General features: G+C 40.6%; 1 protein-coding gene across 8 annotated transcripts; it reads left to right on the plus strand.

Moving 5' to 3' along the window:
- Positions 1-1637: 1637 nt before the first annotated feature.
- TMEM218 (transmembrane protein 218) lies at positions 1638-19065 on the plus strand. 8 transcript variants are annotated; one of them, XM_063093617.1, is made up of 7 exons: positions 1638-1718; positions 2518-2675; positions 3133-3261; positions 11015-11086; positions 11478-11691; positions 12556-12658; positions 15963-18339. In XM_063093617.1, exons 5-7 carry the CDS (start codon positions 11582-11584, stop codon positions 16095-16097), a joined length of 348 nt encoding a protein of 115 aa, XP_062949687.1. In that variant the 5' UTR covers positions 1638-1718; positions 2518-2675; positions 3133-3261; positions 11015-11086; positions 11478-11581; the 3' UTR covers positions 16098-18339. The 8 variants fall into 8 exon arrangements, 7 of the variants coding, with proteins under 7 accessions (XP_062949687.1, XP_062949685.1, XP_062949683.1 ...); XR_010023389.1 differs by lacking the exons at positions 3133-3261; positions 11015-11086 and adding an exon at positions 18915-19065 and having other exon boundaries at positions 15963-17240; XM_063093615.1 differs by lacking the exon at positions 3133-3261.
- The last annotated feature ends 92 nt before the right edge of the window (positions 19066-19157 follow it).

Raw genomic sequence — 19157 nt, forward strand, 5'->3', positions numbered from 1 at the left:
TCCATCTTTGTTACACCTTTCCCATTCCTACTCTGATGCTAACACCCAGCGTTAGTTCTAGCTGTACAGTGAAGACATCCACATTAATTCCAGCCAAAACAAAACATCTCCCAAATATGCAAGTGAAGAAGTGCTCTGAAAACTACAAAATGCTTTGCAAATATGAAGTATTATTTTCTTCTGAGCAATTAATTGTAAATTAGGTTTGGCCCATTGTTATATATTGCTTTAAAGTGTCTCCTAGTTGTTCCATGTGTTGTTAACCTAACATTACAAAACCACAGGTTATTAAGACAGGACTCACATTGTATTTCTTGTATATCCTCACAGTCCCTAACAGTGCATAGCTACAGTTTACACTCAATTCCACTGAAACGAATTAATCAAAATAATGCTTTCTTAAACCACAGAGCTCCTCACTGGGCCAAGTAAGATTAAGTTGTTAAACACATAAGAAATCTCTGGTTAGTTTATGTGACTGCAAATGAAGCCTTGACAGTAGAATAAATTCGAAACGTGCAATCAGCAAAGTTCAACCATCTTCTCCCATTTTATTCATAAAGGTTATGATTCAGGAACTGAGTTCCCAAAATCAGATATTCAGTTTTCCAAGATTGAATAGTTTACTTCATGATGTTTCTGAATTTTGTCTAAGGTCTAAGGTTCAAATACTGCAGCTCTCAAATGTGGTATTGTTTGCTTTGATTGCTGGCTGTTTTCCCCTCCTGATTCAGTAGCAGAGCATGCAGCCTCGGTCCTACTTCCTTTGGTTGGCCTGATTGATGGATCTTTTGGCCATAGCCTCGGAGCAAAATCACGGCAAGTTTTAGTTAGCAGTTAGGTAAGTGCAGTCTGCTCAAAGCCTGGACCAGCTCCAGTTCCTGCTGCCTGGAGGTGTGGCTGCAGAGGATCTGGCTGGGCCTCTTACTCAGTCTGCTCGTGGGTAGAACGATCCTTACCTCAGTCTACTTCGTAAGGCTAAAGGAAAAATACTGCCAAATAAGATAAGGCGAGGTAAAGATCAATGAAACGTGATGCTATTACAATTGGTGCTTCGGACTCGGTTCCCTTCTCGGAACCGAGGGTTGTGAAGGATACTTAATGACTGGGCCTGAGCTGACTTGTTCCCAAATTCTGCTCCCCACCCTAGCCAGCGGGTCGGGGACTGAGGTATTTGTCATATCCCGGAACGGGCACTAATGTCTAGCCTACTGTACAGATCTCCGGACTTCGAGATGGGGGTCGCCTGGCGGGGTTGCTTCACCGTCGGGCTGTGCAATCTCCACGGTGACAGCAAGGCGGGCCGGGAAAAGCCGCTTTCTTCCGCCCGATAACCCGCCCTCAGGCTAGACTGACCAATGGTCCAGAGGAAATGATGTGATTGACAGTAGGGCGGGACGGGGGGGGGGGGGTAGCCGGGATCGCCGCTATCCAATCGAACTTGAGGCCAGTCCCGGGACCGACCGGCACCGACCAATCGAAGAGCGTAAGGGAGGGCAACGTGCCCACCTACCGCGCTCGGCGTTGCCCCGAGCCGCGGCAGGCGCAAGCTAATGAGGGCGAAGCTGGGCGTTGAAAAAGCGGCGCTGATTAGCGAGTCCGAAGTCGCCTGAATGAAAACTCACTTGTGATTCGCCCTAAGTAGACCAAAGCCCGTGGGGGCTGGAACATGCCCTACTGTGAAGTATGACTAGGGACCCTCGGTTAGAGGGAGGCAGGTGAGGGGGCGGAAATGAGGAAAGCGGGGTGGCTGCGGAAATGGGAGAAGGACGGGGGCTCCTGCTGAGGTGGCTGGAAGAAGGCGTGGGTGGCTGGCGGTGCGCGGACCTCGCAGACGTCCCTCACCGCCCATCTGGACCCAAGGCCCGGCGGCTCATATATTGAGGGCGGAGGAGGAAGAACTGTTTGACGTCGCATGCTCTTAAGAAAGTAACATGTCAGGGCCTGTTTCAGGGACTTAGGACCGCAACCTTAATCCCTCTCCAGCTACTGGGAGGTAGTGGTTGAGCGTTCTGAAGATGAGACGCGGGGGCAGTGTTTTCCCGTCGCAGTTTGGGTCAGCAACAGGGCTGGGTACAGAAGCGAGAGGCCGAGGTACGCCGGCTGCAGTGCTGTCAGCCGCAGTGCTGTCAGCCGCTGGGTGATGGAGCCAGCAGACAGGCCGGCCCACTGCAGCTTTTTCGAATCCCAGCACCGCCCAGGAAAAGGGTGCAAGGACGGGATAAGGATCCATGGAGTCCCCCTTTTCTACCAGCGTGTTAAGAGCGGATGCCACATCGGTGCTTTTTAAGTAGCTTGGCAATTGATTTTTCCCAGATTTGCCTTTTACTTAATTACAAGGGTAGAAGCGTTATCCTAATACTTTAAAATTCAAAGGATAGTGAAGTATTTAAAGCAGAAAGATAAAAGTCCCCCCAATTATTTTTGAAGGTTTGGAACATCTGGAAAGGAAAGTGAAAGGATTCGTCCAGAAGAACAATTCACTCCTGTAACCCACTGTTTTCTGTTGCTTTCAAGGGCTTGAGTCATTGTGGAAATCGGAAATGGGTGAGATGTCTCCCACCACCAGCAGCACTTAGGCCACATTGCCGTCCCCCGGAGTCCACATTTGTCCTAGTCAAGGAGTCATCTTATAATGGCTATTAGTATTCTCACTCATGATCATCAGCCTGGTGGTGAGCACCGTATTTTTAATACAACAGGCTACATGGGCAAGGGTCTTAGTCACTTGGATGTGGGTAGTCCTCTGTATCCAGTGTATTTTCTCTGAGAGCTGGGTGAAAGGGTGTGTAGACAGTTAAATGAATGAAGAATGCACTACACATGCATGTAGAAGGTTTTGAACAAACTTTTTCCAAAGAAAGACCTCACAGCATTGAGCACAAAGGGAGAAAAATTGGCCCTGTAGTCGTTTTTGTTGTCAGCTACTAAACAGCACGTTCAAATTTAGACAGATTATTTTTCTCAGCTCCAATCTACGGGCTTTAAATACCACAGATATTAAGTACGTGGGTTTATTTTTGAAATTAGGTTGGTTAAACCATCAATTCTCAAAGAAAATTTGAAGAAGCCATGAACATTAAAATAAAAACATCGTTGTTTTTATCTTTTATTATATTTTACTCAATTTAGCTATTCCAATATGGGAAATAATCACAAGTATTATTCTCACATTGAATTAAGAAGATAAAACAATCAGATGTTCATCCCTCCTCTACAACAGCACTCTATACTGTACCCAGAGCTTCCTCTCCACCCTTAGTAAGTAAATGTACGGTTTGTTTATAAAGTGATGAACCCCATTCTTAGAAAAGCATGGGGATATTTATCTCATTACTAAAAACCATACCATATAGGAGGGTACTTGAAAAAGTTCATGGAAAAGTAGAATTAAAAGATAATATGAGTCTTTCCATGAACTTTTTGAAGTACTCTCATATGGAATCCAATGTCCCATGAACTTTTAAGCTTCTATGGGGGATTGAAGGGCGATGTTTCTGTTGACACCAGCTTTAACTACCATTTTCCCTGTATTCTAGGTGTTAAGAGTTGGTCCAAGTCTTACAGTTTGTGTAATAATCCAAAACAGCATATATTTAACTAAATAGTTATTTTCTTTAAAGGCAGTACCATCAGCTCAGTCAGTCAAGCTAGAAACTTGAATCATTTCTAACACCTTCTCCCTTGATTCCTTTCAATTTCCACAACTAAGACTATATTTCAGACCCTCATCATCTCTTAACTGGAGAGTTGCAATAGTCTCCTGACTGGTCACCCATCTCTGGTCTCTGATGCCAAATCATGTGTACCCTGCCACCAGTTGCCTTTTTAAAAATTAAGAATTATCTCAAAAATTTTTAAAAAAATAGAGAATATTACATTGGGTAGTATAACAGCTATGCCCCACCAACCAGATTAATAAATATTAACATTTTGGCACATCTGCTTAAGTTTATTTTAAAGAAATGAAACATCACAGATTTAGTTTGATCCCTTTTGTTCGATTCTGGGCCCCAGGCCCCTTCCTTCCTCGCTCCCCAGAGGCAAACACTCTCCTGAAATTGTGCATCATTCATGCCCATGTTTTTATTCTTTTGCTATGTATATGTACATCATAAGCAATATATATTAGTATAGTTAGATTTTTTTAATTTAAAAAATACGAGTAGTATCTTACTATAGGTTTCATTTTACAAGTTGCTTTTATCACTCAACATTGTTTTTGAGATGTATCAATACATTCAGATCAAGTTCATTCATTTTATGTGTTTATTATGAGTATATAATTTTGTATCCATTCTCTTATTGATGGACATTAAGGTTTTTTCTTATGTTTGCTATTATGAATGAAGCTGCAGTGGATCTGTTTCTTTATGCAGGAGTTTTTCTAGAACAGTGGTTCTTCCAAGGAGGTGGTGCTGTCCTTTGGGGGTATTTTGGGATTTGTGAGGGCATATTTGGCTACTGATGTCTTCAGGAGGCACTGCTAGGATTTGCAAAGCAGGGCTGGGGATGCTAGGTGTTCTGTAATGCATGGGGAAGTTCTCACAATGAAGAATTGTCCTGCGTCCTGTATACCTTTTGAGTGTCCCACAGGATACTCATTTATAATTGATCTGAGCCTACAAGCTAACTCCATTTTTAGTATAAACATAATGTATTTTTTGGCACAGTTTATTGTAGTATAATTTCCAGGAATGTAACTCTAATGTAAATCAAGGGAAAATTATACTTATTTGTGGTTTGGAACTGTAACAAGAGTTGTTCATCACTCTAGAAAATCACATAACTGAAGGCAGCACAGCTCGTGGTATTTGAGTTGCCAATACAACACACCTGCATAGTCTGCATTTGTAGCTTTTGCGTTCGTGGTGTTTCTAAGTTTAGGTGCAAGCATCTGACTGCTGTACTTCATTACATATTCTAGTGTAGTCAGCCTGAACATTTGTATATTTAAACATATGCTGTTTCATTATGAATAACTTTCCATTTAAAATTGGCTTCTGTATATGATATAAAGTAGAGATCTAGTTTTATTATTTTCCGATTGGATAATCATTTGTCCCAATACCATCCATGAAATCCTTTACCCACTGAGACGTAAAGCCAATCCTCTCTCATATAAAGTGCTCACAAATGCATGGATCTGTTTCTGGGCTCTCTATTTCATGCTACCGGTCCATGTGTTTTTGGGCCACTATCACACTGTTTTAATTACCTTGGTTTTATAATGTGTCTGGCGGCAGTTGGTAACAAGAAAGGCAAGTTGCCATCCTAGTTCTCAAAATTGTTTTGGCTATTGTTGGGTTTTTGCTCTTCCATATGAATTTAGGATCCATTTTCAAGTTCCACAAAAAATCATTTTAGATTTTGGTTAGAATTGCATTGAATTTATAGATTAAGGAAAATTGAGATCTTTAAGTTGAATCATCTCACTCAAGAACATGGATTATTTCTCTATTCAGGTCTTCTTTATTTCTCTATACAGGTATTTTTTAAAATGTCTTTGAATGACGTTTTATAATTTTAGCTATGAAAATCTCACATATTTTGTTATATTTATTCATACTTATACATATATACATGTACATTACACATCTTTTGATTATGAAAATTTCAAGTATATTCAGAAGTACAGAAAATACAATAGCAAACATCCACATATCCATCGCCCAGCCTTAACAACTGCTCGTAACCAGTCTTGTTTCATGTACACCCTTCACCTCCTCTCCCCTGGATAGTATGACATTCCTAGACACTATTTTCTGTTATTTGTAATGAATTACATGTGTGTATGTATATATGTATATCATAAAGAATCTTTTAACAATATAGCCACAATACCATCATTTTGGGGGGGGGAGAAACAAAACTATTTTTAACTTATAAAAATAAATAGTAATTCCCTATTATCAGATATCCATATACTCTTCAGATTTCCCCAATCATCTCCTAAAAGATTTTTGCACTTGCTTTGTTTGAATCAGGACCCAAACCGGATCCATAAAGAGCATTTGGCTGATATGTCTCTTAAGATTCTTTCTTTAAAGTAAACTTTCTAGCGAAGTGTACCATACATACAGAAAACTATACCAATCCTAATTAACTGAAATGAACAAAGCCAGGTAACTAACACACAGATCAAGAAACAGAATTTTATCAGTACCCCAGAATCTCCTTCCTCCCCCTCCAGTCACTACATTCCACAAGGTAACCATACTCCTGACTTCTAGCCCCCAAAATAAGTTTGACCTGTTTTTGAGCATTGTGGAATCATACAGTATGAATTCCTTTGCCTTTAGCTTTTTTCACTCAATATTTGTGAAATTCATCCACATCATTGGATATAGGTATGATTTGTTCATTCTCGTTGCTTTAAACTATTCCATCGTATGAATGGACTGTATGTATAATACCATACTTTGTCTGTTCTGTTGGTGGATATTTGGGTTGTTTCCATTTTTAGCTATTTCAAATAGGGTTGCCATAAACTTGTACAAGTCTTTTGGTGTACTTATGTGTGCATTTCTGTTGGAAATACACTGAAGAATAGAAGAGCTGGATCTAGGGCACATGTATATTCAACTTTATTAGATACTGCCAATAGTCTGCAAAGCAGTTGTAACAATTTACACTCTCACCATATCTCAGCATATGAGGGTTCCAGTTACTCCACATCTTTGACAACACTTGGTGTGGTCTGTCATTTTCATTTTAGCCATTTTGGTGGGTGTATAGAAGTACTGAATTTTGGTTTTCTTTTTCTTTTGATACATTTTTGTGGAATACGTTTTGTGGGGTATTTTGTGTTGTTTCAGTACATGTGTACATTGTACAGTGATTCACTTAGGGTAGATAGCATATCCATCACCTAAACATTTATCTTTTCTTTGTGGTGATTATGTTCAAGATCATCTTTTCTAGCCATTTAGGAATATACAATATAATATTATCAGCTATAGTCAGTCTAGAACATCAGAACGTAGTCTTCCTATCTACCTGTAACTTTGTACCCATTAATAAAACTCTTTCCCACTACCCACCCTTGCTTCCTTTCCCTTCCTAGCCACTGATAACTATTATGCTACTCTCTACGTCTATGAGAACCACTTTTCTTTTTTAACCTTTTTTTTTATTGTGGTAAAATATATGTAACATAAGAATTGCCACTTTGAGCATTTTAAAACATACAGTTGCATGAATTACATTCACATTGACGTGTAACCACTAACACTAACTATTTCCAAAATTTTTTCGTCATCATAAACATAAACTCTGTACCATTAAGCAGTAATTTCCCATTTTTCCTTCCCAGTTTCCAGTACCTTCTAATCTACTTCTGTCTCTGAAAATTTTTTCTTTGTAATTTATTTTTTCTTAATTGACTCATGATAATTTTATATATTTATGGAGTACAATGTGATATTTGGGTATATTTATACAACATGCAACGATCATTTCAGGGTATTTAGCATATCCATCATCTCAAACATTTGTCACCTCTTTGTGTTGGGAACATTCAACAACCTCTCACCTAGCTACCTGAAATTATATAAATTCCTGGTGACTAATGAAGTTGTGTTCCTTTTCACATGTTTATTGGCCATTCAGATATCTTCTTTGTCAAGTGTTTATTATTTTTTATCTGCTTGATCTATCAGTTTCTGAGATAGATATATTAAAATTTCCCACTGAATTTGTGGATTTGTGCATTTATTGTAGTGCTTCTGTCAATTTTGGCTTTATAAATTTTGAGGCTTTGTTGTTAGGTTTGTACTTGTTTCAAGTTGTATCTTCTTGTTAAATTATTCCTTCATGACTGTTCTTATTAGTATTTTTCAAAACTTTACACCTATTTTCCTTAATGCTAGTATTATTTTACCAGCTTATATTTTCTTTCACTTGTTTTTTTACATTGTGGTAAAAAACATGTAAGATAAAATTTACATCTTAACCATTTTTAAGGGTATAGTGCAATAGTGTTGAGTATATTCCCATTGTTGTAAAACAGATCTCCAGAACTTTTTCATCTTGCAAAAATAAAGCTCATACCCGCTGAACTTCTCCCCATTCCCTCATTCCCCTCGGTTTTTTTTGTTAGTATTTGCTTTGTATGTCTTTTTCATCTCTTTCTTTTCAGCTTTTCTTTCATTATGCTTTTTGCATAGCTTTTATAAAGAGCTGTTTTTTGTTTTTTTAATCTAATTTGAAAATCTCTTTTAATAGTCAGGTATAATCTGTTTGCATTTATAATGATCACTGTTGTATATTTTTACAGTCTTACTCTCTATTTTCTATTTTCTTTGCTTTTTCTTTGTTTTATTTCCCCGCTCCTGCCTTCTATTTTCTTCCTTTCTTTTTTTCACTCTGCCGGTATGGAAGTTATTCATTCTATTTCTGTCATTTAGTGTTTGCCTATCTGTTTTTTAACATGTACACTTAGCTTAACAAAACCTACAGATAATCATTACCTCTCACCTCCTCCAGAGAAAAATAATAGCTGTGGAATGATTTAACTTTGAACTGTCCTTTCCCATCTTCCGTATAAGCGTTGAGTAATATTTTAGTTCTTCCTTATTTTAAACCCTCAAAAAGTTAGCCATCATTATCATTACAGAAATCTTTACTGGCAATGGTGCCCGGTATTTTTTCTCACCATTCTTCCTCACACCTCCCACCTCCTTTCCTGGCTCGTTTTCCTTCTTGCTGAAGTACATCTCTGAGTAGCTCTTTCACAGAGGATCTGTGAGAGGTGAACTCCATCTTATTGTATGTCTGAAAACATCTTAATTTTATACTCACTCTTGAGGAAGTCTTGGATGCTGACCTGTGCTAGCATCCCTACAGAGAGGTTTTAGTTTTTTCTCTGCTGGGATCCTATGGGTTTCTCACTTTTAGTCTAGTTTTCACGTAATCTTTCAACTTGGGGTTTGTATACCACATTGGTAATGTGACTTGAATCCCACACTTGCGTGTGTTGTGGGGTTGAGATTCAGATTTCTATTGGGTTATTCTTTTTTTACCTATGGCCTGAGGTACTTAGCAGCTTTCTTTCAACTAAGTTAGTAGCAGAGTTTGTAGACCCTATTTCAAAAATTGGACAGCCCTTTGAGGGCCCACCTTTATGCATTGTTCTCAGTTCCAGTTCTCTCCATCATGGGCCTGAGACCTCATCTGTCCAGGAGAGGACCACTCTGAAGGTCTCTATCTGGTGCCAGTACTGCTGCAGGCCTTTGGGCTCAGCTCCTGCTTACCCTCAGGCTTTGAGTCACATTTTGTTTATAGCACTTAAGGATTTTCCTTTATTGCTTTTGAGTTCACTGTGTATTCAATTATTTTTGCTCTGTTTTATTGAGCATTTCTATGTGTTTGCTGTTGTGTGAGGCACTCCCTCGTTAACCCTGTCCAGCATATTGACCTGAAGTGACAGTCATCTTTTTGAAACTTGATATGTTTTTTCTACTCCCTCACTTGATTTCTGTGGACTTGTTAGCACTGCTTCATTTATTCATCCAACAAATATTTGTTGTGCATAATCTTGTGCTAAGGAGACTGGGGATACCATGGTGAGAAAGATGTAATGTCTCTTCCCTCATGGAGTTTACTATTCTAGTTGGAGAGACAGAAAACTTGTAAACAAATAAATAAAAATGTTAACTACAATTCATGAAAGTGCTGTGAAGAAAATAGAGATGGAGAGTAACTGTTTTGGGGTTTACTTCAGATAGAGCATTCAGGAAAGGCCTCTCTGAAGAGGTGACATTTAAGCTGAGATCAAAAGGATGAGGAGAGGCTAGCTCTGCAAATAGTGGGGGGCTTGTTTGGGGTTGGGGTTAATTCCAGGCAGTGGAAACAGCAAGTACAAAGAACCAGAGACGTAGGAACACTTTTCATGTTAGCATTACTGAGATGACGCCACATGGCTCTGATGAGAAGAATGCCCCCAGTAAGGCTAGGAAGGCAAGGGTCATCCTCTGCCTCTTCCCTTACTCTGTCACCTTGCCACACTGATTCTTTCCTACATGTGCCTATGTAGAGCCAAGCTCACCGTCTCAGTTCCCATGCACTTTGCCTTTGCTACTTATCAGCGTGTGATATGGATCATTGCTTACATGACAGCGTTCTCCAGTAGACCTTAAACTTCTATGAGAACACACATCTTATTTACCTTTGTCATCCCCAGCTTGCTGAGCACAGTGCTTTACATGGTAGGCACATCATAAATGTTGATTGAATAAATGTATTTTTTTGTGTGTGTGTGCAGTAAATGCTTAGAGTCTTCTTTCCAATAACTCTGTAGCAGAACTTCTCACAGATAATATTTTCATGGTATTTAAACCGTCGGGGTAAAGAAAACCAGCAACCTAAGGAGGAATTTGCTTAAGACTCATCTGTGATATTGTAGAGGAAAATTAGGGGAGGTACTAGAGTATGTTTTTACCCTATAGTGGGTTGAATGGTGGCCCCAAAAAGATATGTTCACATCCTAATCCCTGGAATCTGTGAAGGTGACCTTATTTGGCAAAAGGGTCTTTGCAGATGTAATTAAGTTAAGGATCTAGAGATAAGATTATACTCGATTATTTGAGTGGACCCTAAATCTAATGACAAGTACACTTATAAGAGACAGAAAAGACAGAGACACAGAGGAGAATGCCATGTGAACATGGAGGCAGAGATTGGAGTTGTGAGTGACAAGCCAAGGAATGCCTGTAGACACCAGGAGCTGAAAGAGGCAAGGGAGGGTTCTCCCCTAGAGCCTTTAGAGGGGTACAGCCCTGCCGACACCTTTATTTTGAACTTCTGGCCTCCAGAACCAAGACAGAACACATTCCTGTTGTTGTAAGCCACTACTTAGGAAACTAAGTAGTTAATCCTCACATCTTCTGTAACACAGATATAATAATAGCTTCCTTAGAGGCTTACTGCCATGATTAAATGAGACATGTATGTAAATACTTAGCACATAGTAAATGTTCGAAAATAGTAATGGCTGTTCTTGTTCTTCTTGAAGGACTGGGAGTTTTCTTTCTTTTCTGAATAACATTGACAATAGAGTGGGAAATTGCTGTCCTGCGATTGCCTGGTGAGTCAAAACTCATACCGCGGATTTAACCCTAGAGCATCTGCATCTCCTTTGGCCCTGGAGCTCCCAGGCCCTGGTGCTTTCAGCAGTGTTTAGTCAGGGTTTTATATTGAGGAAGAGTTCAGCTTTCTACCATGGGTGGGGGAAGAAATTAAACTGGAACTCAGAAACCAAATCTGAAATGATACACACAGAGCAGAAAGCAGGCTCTCAGTCTCTGCCAAAAAGAAAGGTTTTGGGTTCTAAATTTCTAGTTCCCATTAAGGGACTCTGGGACTGGACATTTCTGAAAATTAATGACCTGTATTGAGTAGTCCTCCTCACACACCAATCATCAAAATTTTTCCCATAATGAGTTGGGCTTTCTGTATATGTCTGAATGCCTTCACAGAACCTAGGCGTGTGGCAGGAGGGCAGCAACCGGAGCTCAGAGGACACCAGATCACAGGGCAGTGGCCAACTCAAGGCACGGGCCACTGCTGCTCCCCCCGCAGGATGGCTGGCACTGTGCTTGGAGTGGGTGCTGGCGTGTTCGTCTTTGCCCTGCTCTGGGTGTTGGTGCTGCTGCTGTGTGTGCTCCTGTCCAGAGCCTCCGGGATAGCCAGGTAAGGCATTCTGTCCAGCTGGGAGTCCTGGGTAGGAACAATTAGAGGCAAAATTGCTGACGCTCATTAAACATTTAGAATTCAGAAGATCGTTTCTATAATTACTGACAGTTTGAGTGAGTTGCATTTTAACCTCTTATCATAAGCACTAACTGTGTTATTTGTGCTCTGAAGCAGAGGAGGGAGGAGAAGGGAAGTGGTATCTCTCAGGTCTCACTGTGCGGGAGATGGGGACACAAGAGGTGACAAATTCTGCTTTCCCACCTATTGAATTTCTTGGGGTTGTGTGTGAATGTTTCTTAATTGTTCGATTTATGGCAGATGCTCAGTCCAATCCCTAAGGTTCTAGATCTGGGCCCAGGGAAACTAAAGAAGTATTCAGTGAGTTGGGCTGGCTCTATCAGGCATTGACTTCAATCCTGGATTAGGCCATCCCCTGACTCTGAAAACACTATAGCATGGCACTCTAGTGGCAGTGTCAGTAGGGGGTAGCTACAGAACTTAATACCATATTCTGGTCTGAAAACAACAGAAATGAGGCTGGGGAGTGGCTGCTTTGGGTTTTCTTGATTATGACTTTGTGCAGAAGCAAAAATAAAAGTTACAAATTCTCATTCTTTGGCATTTGGAATTACCAGGAATAAATGGCAGTGCACCCGGCTGCTACCTGTCTAGAAAGAAGGACTTTGGGGAGAAGCGGGTTAATCGTCTTTAAATTCACTGGGCAGTGTAGACAGCAGGTCTCTGGCATTGTTAAGGGACTGAAACATAAAATATTGGCTTGAGGGAAGAGCCAGTCCAGGCCTAACTGATTAGAGAAGAAACCATAAACAGTGCTTTTAATACTTTGTCTTTTTGACCCAGGTTCTCTGTTGTTTTTGTATTCCTCGCTGCTGTGATCATCACATCAGTTCTGTTGCTTTTCCCCCGAGCCAGTGAATCTCCAGCCCCAGAGGTTGAAATTAAGGTAAAGCTACTGATTTCATTTTGCCTCCTGAGTTGTAGTTCTTGTGCCTCTTGGTCTAGACCTCTGTCCTGCCCTGTGGGATGTCAGGTTAACTGAGCTGTGTTAGAATTATAAAGTTCAAACAGCGATGGGGAAAGCTCAGAGTGAGGTTTAAGTTCCCTTGCCCTTCTGTCCGGGAAAAGACTCTTACTCTGAAGCCCACCTGCAGCACCACCAGGCAGCTATTTGCCTGATTTGGTCTCATCTCCAGTTTGAGTCAAGTTAAATGACAATGTATCAAAAAGGCAACTCATACTATAGGCACAGAGAAAAAGAAAGAGTTAGGACTAGGAGTAGGCTTGCTCCTGAAATGGAAGTGTTTCCTGGGAGCCTTGGCTCAGAACCTCAGATCCTGGGCTGGAATTTATGCTGTGCCCTCAGGGTGCTGAGTGACGTACATTTCCATTTCCATGTGGTGGAATTTTTCCACTTTTGATGTGGAGGAAATAATCTCCATTGAGAAGAGCAATGAGGAAAGAGGAACATTTCTATGGAAAGCAGAAGTTGTAGATAGAAATGAATTCAGTAATAACAATCTCCTGGCAGTTCCTTTGGTCCTTCATTCCTAGGACCACATCTGCCAGAACCCATCTCTTTAATTGGACTTTTATCATCTCTCTTATGTCCATTTCTGGAGACCTCACCTGTTCTGATTCATTCCTGATTTGGGGCTCTGGCTTTACCACACCTGGCTGTAGGATCTTGGAAATGGTGTGGTGTCTTCTGTTCCATTACTTCCTCATAGCTTCTTTCCTTTCAACTCCATTTTAATTTTTTAAGTATTAGCGATGATAATAGCTATCGTTTTTTAGGGGAGTTTACTGTATGCTGGGTCCTACGCTGAGCACGTTGTTTGCATTATCTCGTTTAAAGCTCAGGACAAGCCTAGGTGGTATGAGGTAGGTGCTGTTCTTATCCGCATTGTGTAGGTAAGGACACTGAGGCTGTTAGAGGTTAAGGTAACTCGCTAAAGGTCATACATATACAGGAAGAGGCAGAGCAAGGATTCAAGCTGAGGTCTTCAAAATCTTTATCCCAGAGAGCTCATGGGTTACCATTTTGACACTAGACAATAGTACACAAAATTATATAACTTTTGAACTAAAATTGACACTTCCAATTCTGTATAGGACCAACCATGGCAAAAGGGAAGAAATTAGTTCTGAAAGCTCCAAGGAAAATATCACACAAATTTAGGGAACTATTTTCATAGATACCACATTTTTTTGTGAGCATTTAGAAACCACTCAGGTGTGAGTACCACACGTGTGAGCTAGGGGTAAATTCTTGTCTCAGTTTCCTTGTCTTAAGGGGGCAGAGTGATGTAGGCTGCTGTTTTTCTGGATTGCTGTAGATGTGAATATTAGAAGAAGGGCACAGAGCAAACATTGTTTTGAAATCAATCCCTCTGTTCTCTGTCATATGAGTTTCAGACCCAGGAGAGAAAAATGGGGTTTGAGCAAAGTGCATTGGTCAGCATGGCCAGTAGAATAGGAGTTCTCATTGTCAGATTTTGAGAGCTCGTCCCTGAAGCAGCCTGGATCAATGCCGTATCAATAATACATGGTCTGGGCCTTCTGTACCCAAAGCCTGCTAATTGCCTAATTAAAAAGTGAAACATGTTGAAGGAGCAAACATGTAGCCCACAAGAGACTTGTTCAGTACCAGAGCCAAGGTCAAAGTTATGTTAAAGCTGTTGTATCAAACTGACCTTTGTCGTGAGTTGACTGTTGGAGTAATCTCTGGAGCAGCTGGGGGTCCTGCAGCCTTTTTCTTCTTGGTGTCTTTGGATCTCAGTGATCAGACCAGTGCTTGGCTTAGATAAGTGCTTTATGTATCACCACTGTGTTTTCTATTTTTGCTGTAACAAACTATTGCAAACTTAGTGGCTCACAACACAAATTTATTTTCTTACAGTTCTGTAGGTTAGAAGTCCAAAATCAGTCTCACTAGGCTAAAATCAAGGGTTTGAAAGGGATGTCTTCCTGTCTGGATGTTCTAGAGGAGAATCTATTTTTTATTTTTTATTTTTTTACCTTTCTCAGCTACTAGAGGCCACCCTTATTCCTTGGCTCACAGCCCCCTTCTGCCAGCAACATGGCATCTCTCCAACTCTGCTTCCATCCTCATACCTCATACCTCTTCTGTCTCCCCCTTTAACTTTTAAGGATGCTTGTGATTACACTGGGCCCACCTGGATTGGATAATCCAGGCTAATCTCCCTATCTTAAGGTCAGCTGATTAGCAACCTCAATTTCATCTGTAACTATGATTCCCCTTTGCCATATAATGTAACATACCCACAATTTCTGGGTATGAAGATATGGACATGTTTGGGCCATTATTCTGTCTGTCATCGCCTTTCAGGTATTTTGGATTCTTTTCTAGATACTGGGTTTTCAAAACTTCTGTGAAGTCAGTCAGCCTCTTTGTGTTGCTGCTTCATTAGGTCTGTAGATTAAATTGCTTTTGCCTGCCCATATTTAAGCATCACCATTAGGATCTGGGGAGAGTGCAGCTCTGGCAGTGGACAGCAGACAAGTGGGCAGAGCCAACACCAATAATAGGTTTTTGTCAACAAAGACCAACAGCTCTGGGTCCTCAAGTATGCCTGGTTTCTGGGCAGCCAACGGTATGATCTGGGGCAAGTTACCTATCCTCTCACCATTTTAGTATCTCAGGTGAATGGCCATTTTTCCTATCCCTTGGAATGCTGGGTAACCAATGTTAGGGTTCAAAACTCTTCTGATGAAAGCTTTAAAGAATCACCTTTTCATTTTGAAAATGAACTCTTCTGAATTGGAAATGGGTTGATAATTTGGGGGTTTGGGTCTTATGTACCTGGGGCTTATTATACTATTGTGTTTTTATGTATGTTTAAAATTCTCCATGATAAAAAGTGTTTTAACAACAACAAAAATGAGCCTTTCCAGAACCAAGCAAGCAAGGAAGCAAGTGTCTCATTAACTCTTTTGGTAACTGATTTCAGAACATAAAAGAACTCATCCAAGGACTTCAAAATGTTTATGAACCTCCTAAATGGAGTTATTTTTTCCCCGTAGCTCATTAATCCTTCATTTTCCTTATATCTCCTGCTCAGCAAGTTGAGAAAAAGACTCTTCTTTATCCATTTATAGAGGAGACTTGGGGCCAGATGTTACTAGAAGTTACAAATAAGAACAAACTCTTGGCCCATTTATCACGAGGTAACACGGCCAGGGTGCTGAGGTGGTAGTGATTTCATTTTCGTGATTTCTTCCTCCAGATTGTGGATGCCTTTTTCATTGGCCGCTATGTCCTGCTGGCCTTCCTCAGCGCTGTCTTCCTTGGAGGCCTTTTCTTGGTCCTAATTCATCATGTTCTGGAACCTGTCTATGCCAAACCACTGCGGTCCTGCTGAGCACTATGTGGGAAAACCAAGACCCTGTCCTCTCCTTCATTTTGATGTCACTGATGAGCAGAAAGGCATTATTCAGAAACTTGTGTTGACAGTCTTCATGCCCTGAGATCCATTCATTGCAAAGACAAATCTCTTGAGTCCTGGCTTCCAGAAACAGGGTTGCAAATTGTCCCGGGGGTGGGGTGGGGGGGATAAGATTCCCACCAGTGAAAAGGGATATTGCTGTCTTCTTAGTAAATCTATCTCAGGATTTCCATCTGTTTTGAAAGGAAAATAGTAACAGTAATCGGCTTAGAGTAGATTTTTCAATCAAGTTGTTAGTAAGTGGATTTTGGGAAAAGGAGCACTTTGGCTTCTGTTGTTCAATAAAAGAACCTGGTCCGTTTTGATAATAGGTAAAATTCTTAGTTTTAAGGTTGGAATCATTTGTAAAGGAAAGGCACTCAGATTCCAAAGGTTGTTTTGTGTTTTAATTTGGAACATTTAGTCAGATGTTTGTTATTGACTGCTCTATGCATATAATTCCACAAAACTCTACACAGGCAATGGGTGTCACTCCCCTCTGCTCTACTAAAGCAGTAAACAACAACCAGAGGGCTGATTTTCACTTCAAATTCTTGGTCACAGCTGTCTGAATCTAGTATTTTTATATTTCAGGTTTGCTAAGGAAAGGTATGGAAATGTTGACTGCAGCCATGCATCTCTGGGTCCTTTTTCTTCCAGGATTCAGTGGCCTCTGTGTGCCTTATTTATTTACATAAGAGTCCATTTTGGGTTATTGTCCTCTCTTTTCGTCTTTGTAGCCCTTTCTCCAAGCTAGTGAGGAATGTATATCCTCAGCATTAGATATAACTTTATTCCTGCCTGACCTCCCAGACCAAGTGAAATTTGGCATTAAACAGAGGGGCTCTTGAGAGTGGGTATGGGGCACCCCTATAATCAGTGTCCAATATGGTATTCCTTATGCTCATGGCCTTCCTGGAGACAAGACTCAGAGGTCATCCCTTCAGTGCTAACAGAAATCTTCTTAGTGTTCCATTAACCATTCTTCCATCATGGCCTTTTGAACAGGTTGTGCTATACGGTTTCCTACCCAGAGGGGATCCTGTGGCAGAGACTGTGGTGATCTCCACTGTTTAAAAGGTGGGAAAGGAGAGTAAAGTCAGATTTCTGTATAAGAAAACAGGTTGTTTCATAGTCTCTTAAAATTGTATCCTGACAAAAGCTAAATTAGAAGGACACCACCCTGCCCCCACAATAGAGGTATTTGTCCCATCTGTTAAGTGGCCTGTGTGCTATGGTTTAGAAGTTTCTCAAGCCAGCAAAACACTACTGGGTAAGTTTTTGATAAGTGCCTTAAATTTCTCACTTATGAAAATGGAAGTAAAGCTAACATTCTTTGTTGGTGCACAGTATCAGATATTTAATGTAAAACTGCCTCAAAATTATTGTACCAGCATTCAGGCACTAGGAAATGCATAGCCATTCATTCATGCAGAGGACATATACTGCCATTCACTCCACGTTTATTATGTGCCTCTTGGGCATAAAGCCCTGGTCCCCGTGGAGTAAGCCAATGGAAGAACTAGGCCCTGCGGTGTCTAGCCATCTTCCTAACTCCATCCGGGGATGAAGGCATCCAAATTATTTTAAAGTGTTTTTATTCTAACATAAAGGAATCCATTTATTGTTCTGTTCTTTAAGACATAAACTTTTCTATCAAATTTCATTGCTGCTGCACCTGAAGCATTTCTGTTTTGTTTTTTGTTCAGTGTGTAAAGAAACCTGCTGCAATTATTTTACGGATGAGAAACAGGCAGAGAGAAGGGATTTAAAAAGTATCACAGCTAGTTAGTAGTGGGGCTCAAATTGAAATCCGCATTCCTGACTTTCCCAGATAGTTTAAGGATAGTTTCTCAGATAGTTTAAAGATCACTTGGTTTTCAAACAACTCCTTATTTTTACATTGATTAATACTATTTCTTAGCTATTTTTACCAACCATTTCCCTAACTCACGTCCCAAAAGGTAAAAGTTTCATTAAAGAATTCTAATTAACATTTATAGTATAAATAAGTATTTTATCATAACTCCTTGGCTTAAACATGTAAGTATTTGGCTGTTGTTACATAGAAACAAATTTCCAGGTGTGGGAATCAGAATTGTATGGAAACAAATCTGGAAAAGTGTTGATTATCCTCATAGAAGCATAAAAACTCAGTATTGGAAGGGATTTTGTAGTTCATAGAGTTCAATCTTTAATCTTTATTTCCATCTAAATACTTGGAAATAAGTCTAGTCTTCACATACTGAAATCACAATTTTTATTACATTTAGCAAGCATGTGCCAGGCATTTTTCTAAGTGTATCATAAGTCCTAACGTGTCATCCTCATGTCAACTCTGTGAAGCAGGTCCTCAGCATCCCCATTTCACAGATGGGGAACAGGCACAGACTGGTGAGGTAATTTGCTCGAGATCACTCAGCTAGGAGCAAGTAGGAGTGAGGATTTGAAGTCAGGCAGTTTGGCTTCAGGGTCCAAGCTCGTAATACTTCATATACTCTAGGTTGCTCCAGAAGATGGAAACAAAGGAAGGGGAGGGACCAAGGTCAGGCAATGCAGATCTACTAGATAGAAATACGAGGAGCAGCAGCTCAGTCCAGTGGAAAACCCAGAATCGATCTTAGGAATTGGGCAGGAAGCTGGGGCCCAGCGGTGAAAAGGCACGTGGGACCTCAGAGACAACTTCACCAAGTAACCCTGTGTTTTAGGCAGGTCTCTGCTTGGTTAAGACTTTGTCTTCCCGCTTGCTTACAGATACTAATCTGGAGCAGCTAGTAGAGTTTTCAAGAAGGACACGAACACCAATCTCTCTTAAGCACTGTCCACCTGGAATGCTGATACTTGGATTGGTTTATGGAGGTGCCAAGAATCAAAATCACAAGTGAAGAATTTCTTTTTTCCTTGATCTCTGTCTTTAGGAGATCATTGGTGGTTGCTGTTTACTCAAGGCAAAGAATGTTGCTGAGTCCCTGCACTCCACCTCCCACCCCAACACAC

The sequence above is a fragment of the Cynocephalus volans genome, chromosome 4 (genome assembly GCF_027409185.1).
Source record: "Cynocephalus volans isolate mCynVol1 chromosome 4, mCynVol1.pri, whole genome shotgun sequence".
Taxonomy (NCBI): Eukaryota; Metazoa; Chordata; class Mammalia; order Dermoptera; family Cynocephalidae; genus Cynocephalus; species Cynocephalus volans.

Bases quoted from the DNA above. Each gene is read 5' to 3' on its own strand.
- TMEM218 (XM_063093613.1), top strand. From the start codon at position 2,636: ATGGCTATTAGTATTCTCACTCATGATCATCAGCCTGGTG. The intron at 2,676-11,477 runs GTGAGCACCGTA...ATGCCTTCACAG, and splicing joins TCATGATCATCAGCCTGGTG to AACCTAGGCGTGTGGCAGGA. The intron at 12,659-15,962 runs GTAAAGCTACTG...TTCTTCCTCCAG, and splicing joins CCCCAGAGGTTGAAATTAAG to ATTGTGGATGCCTTTTTCAT.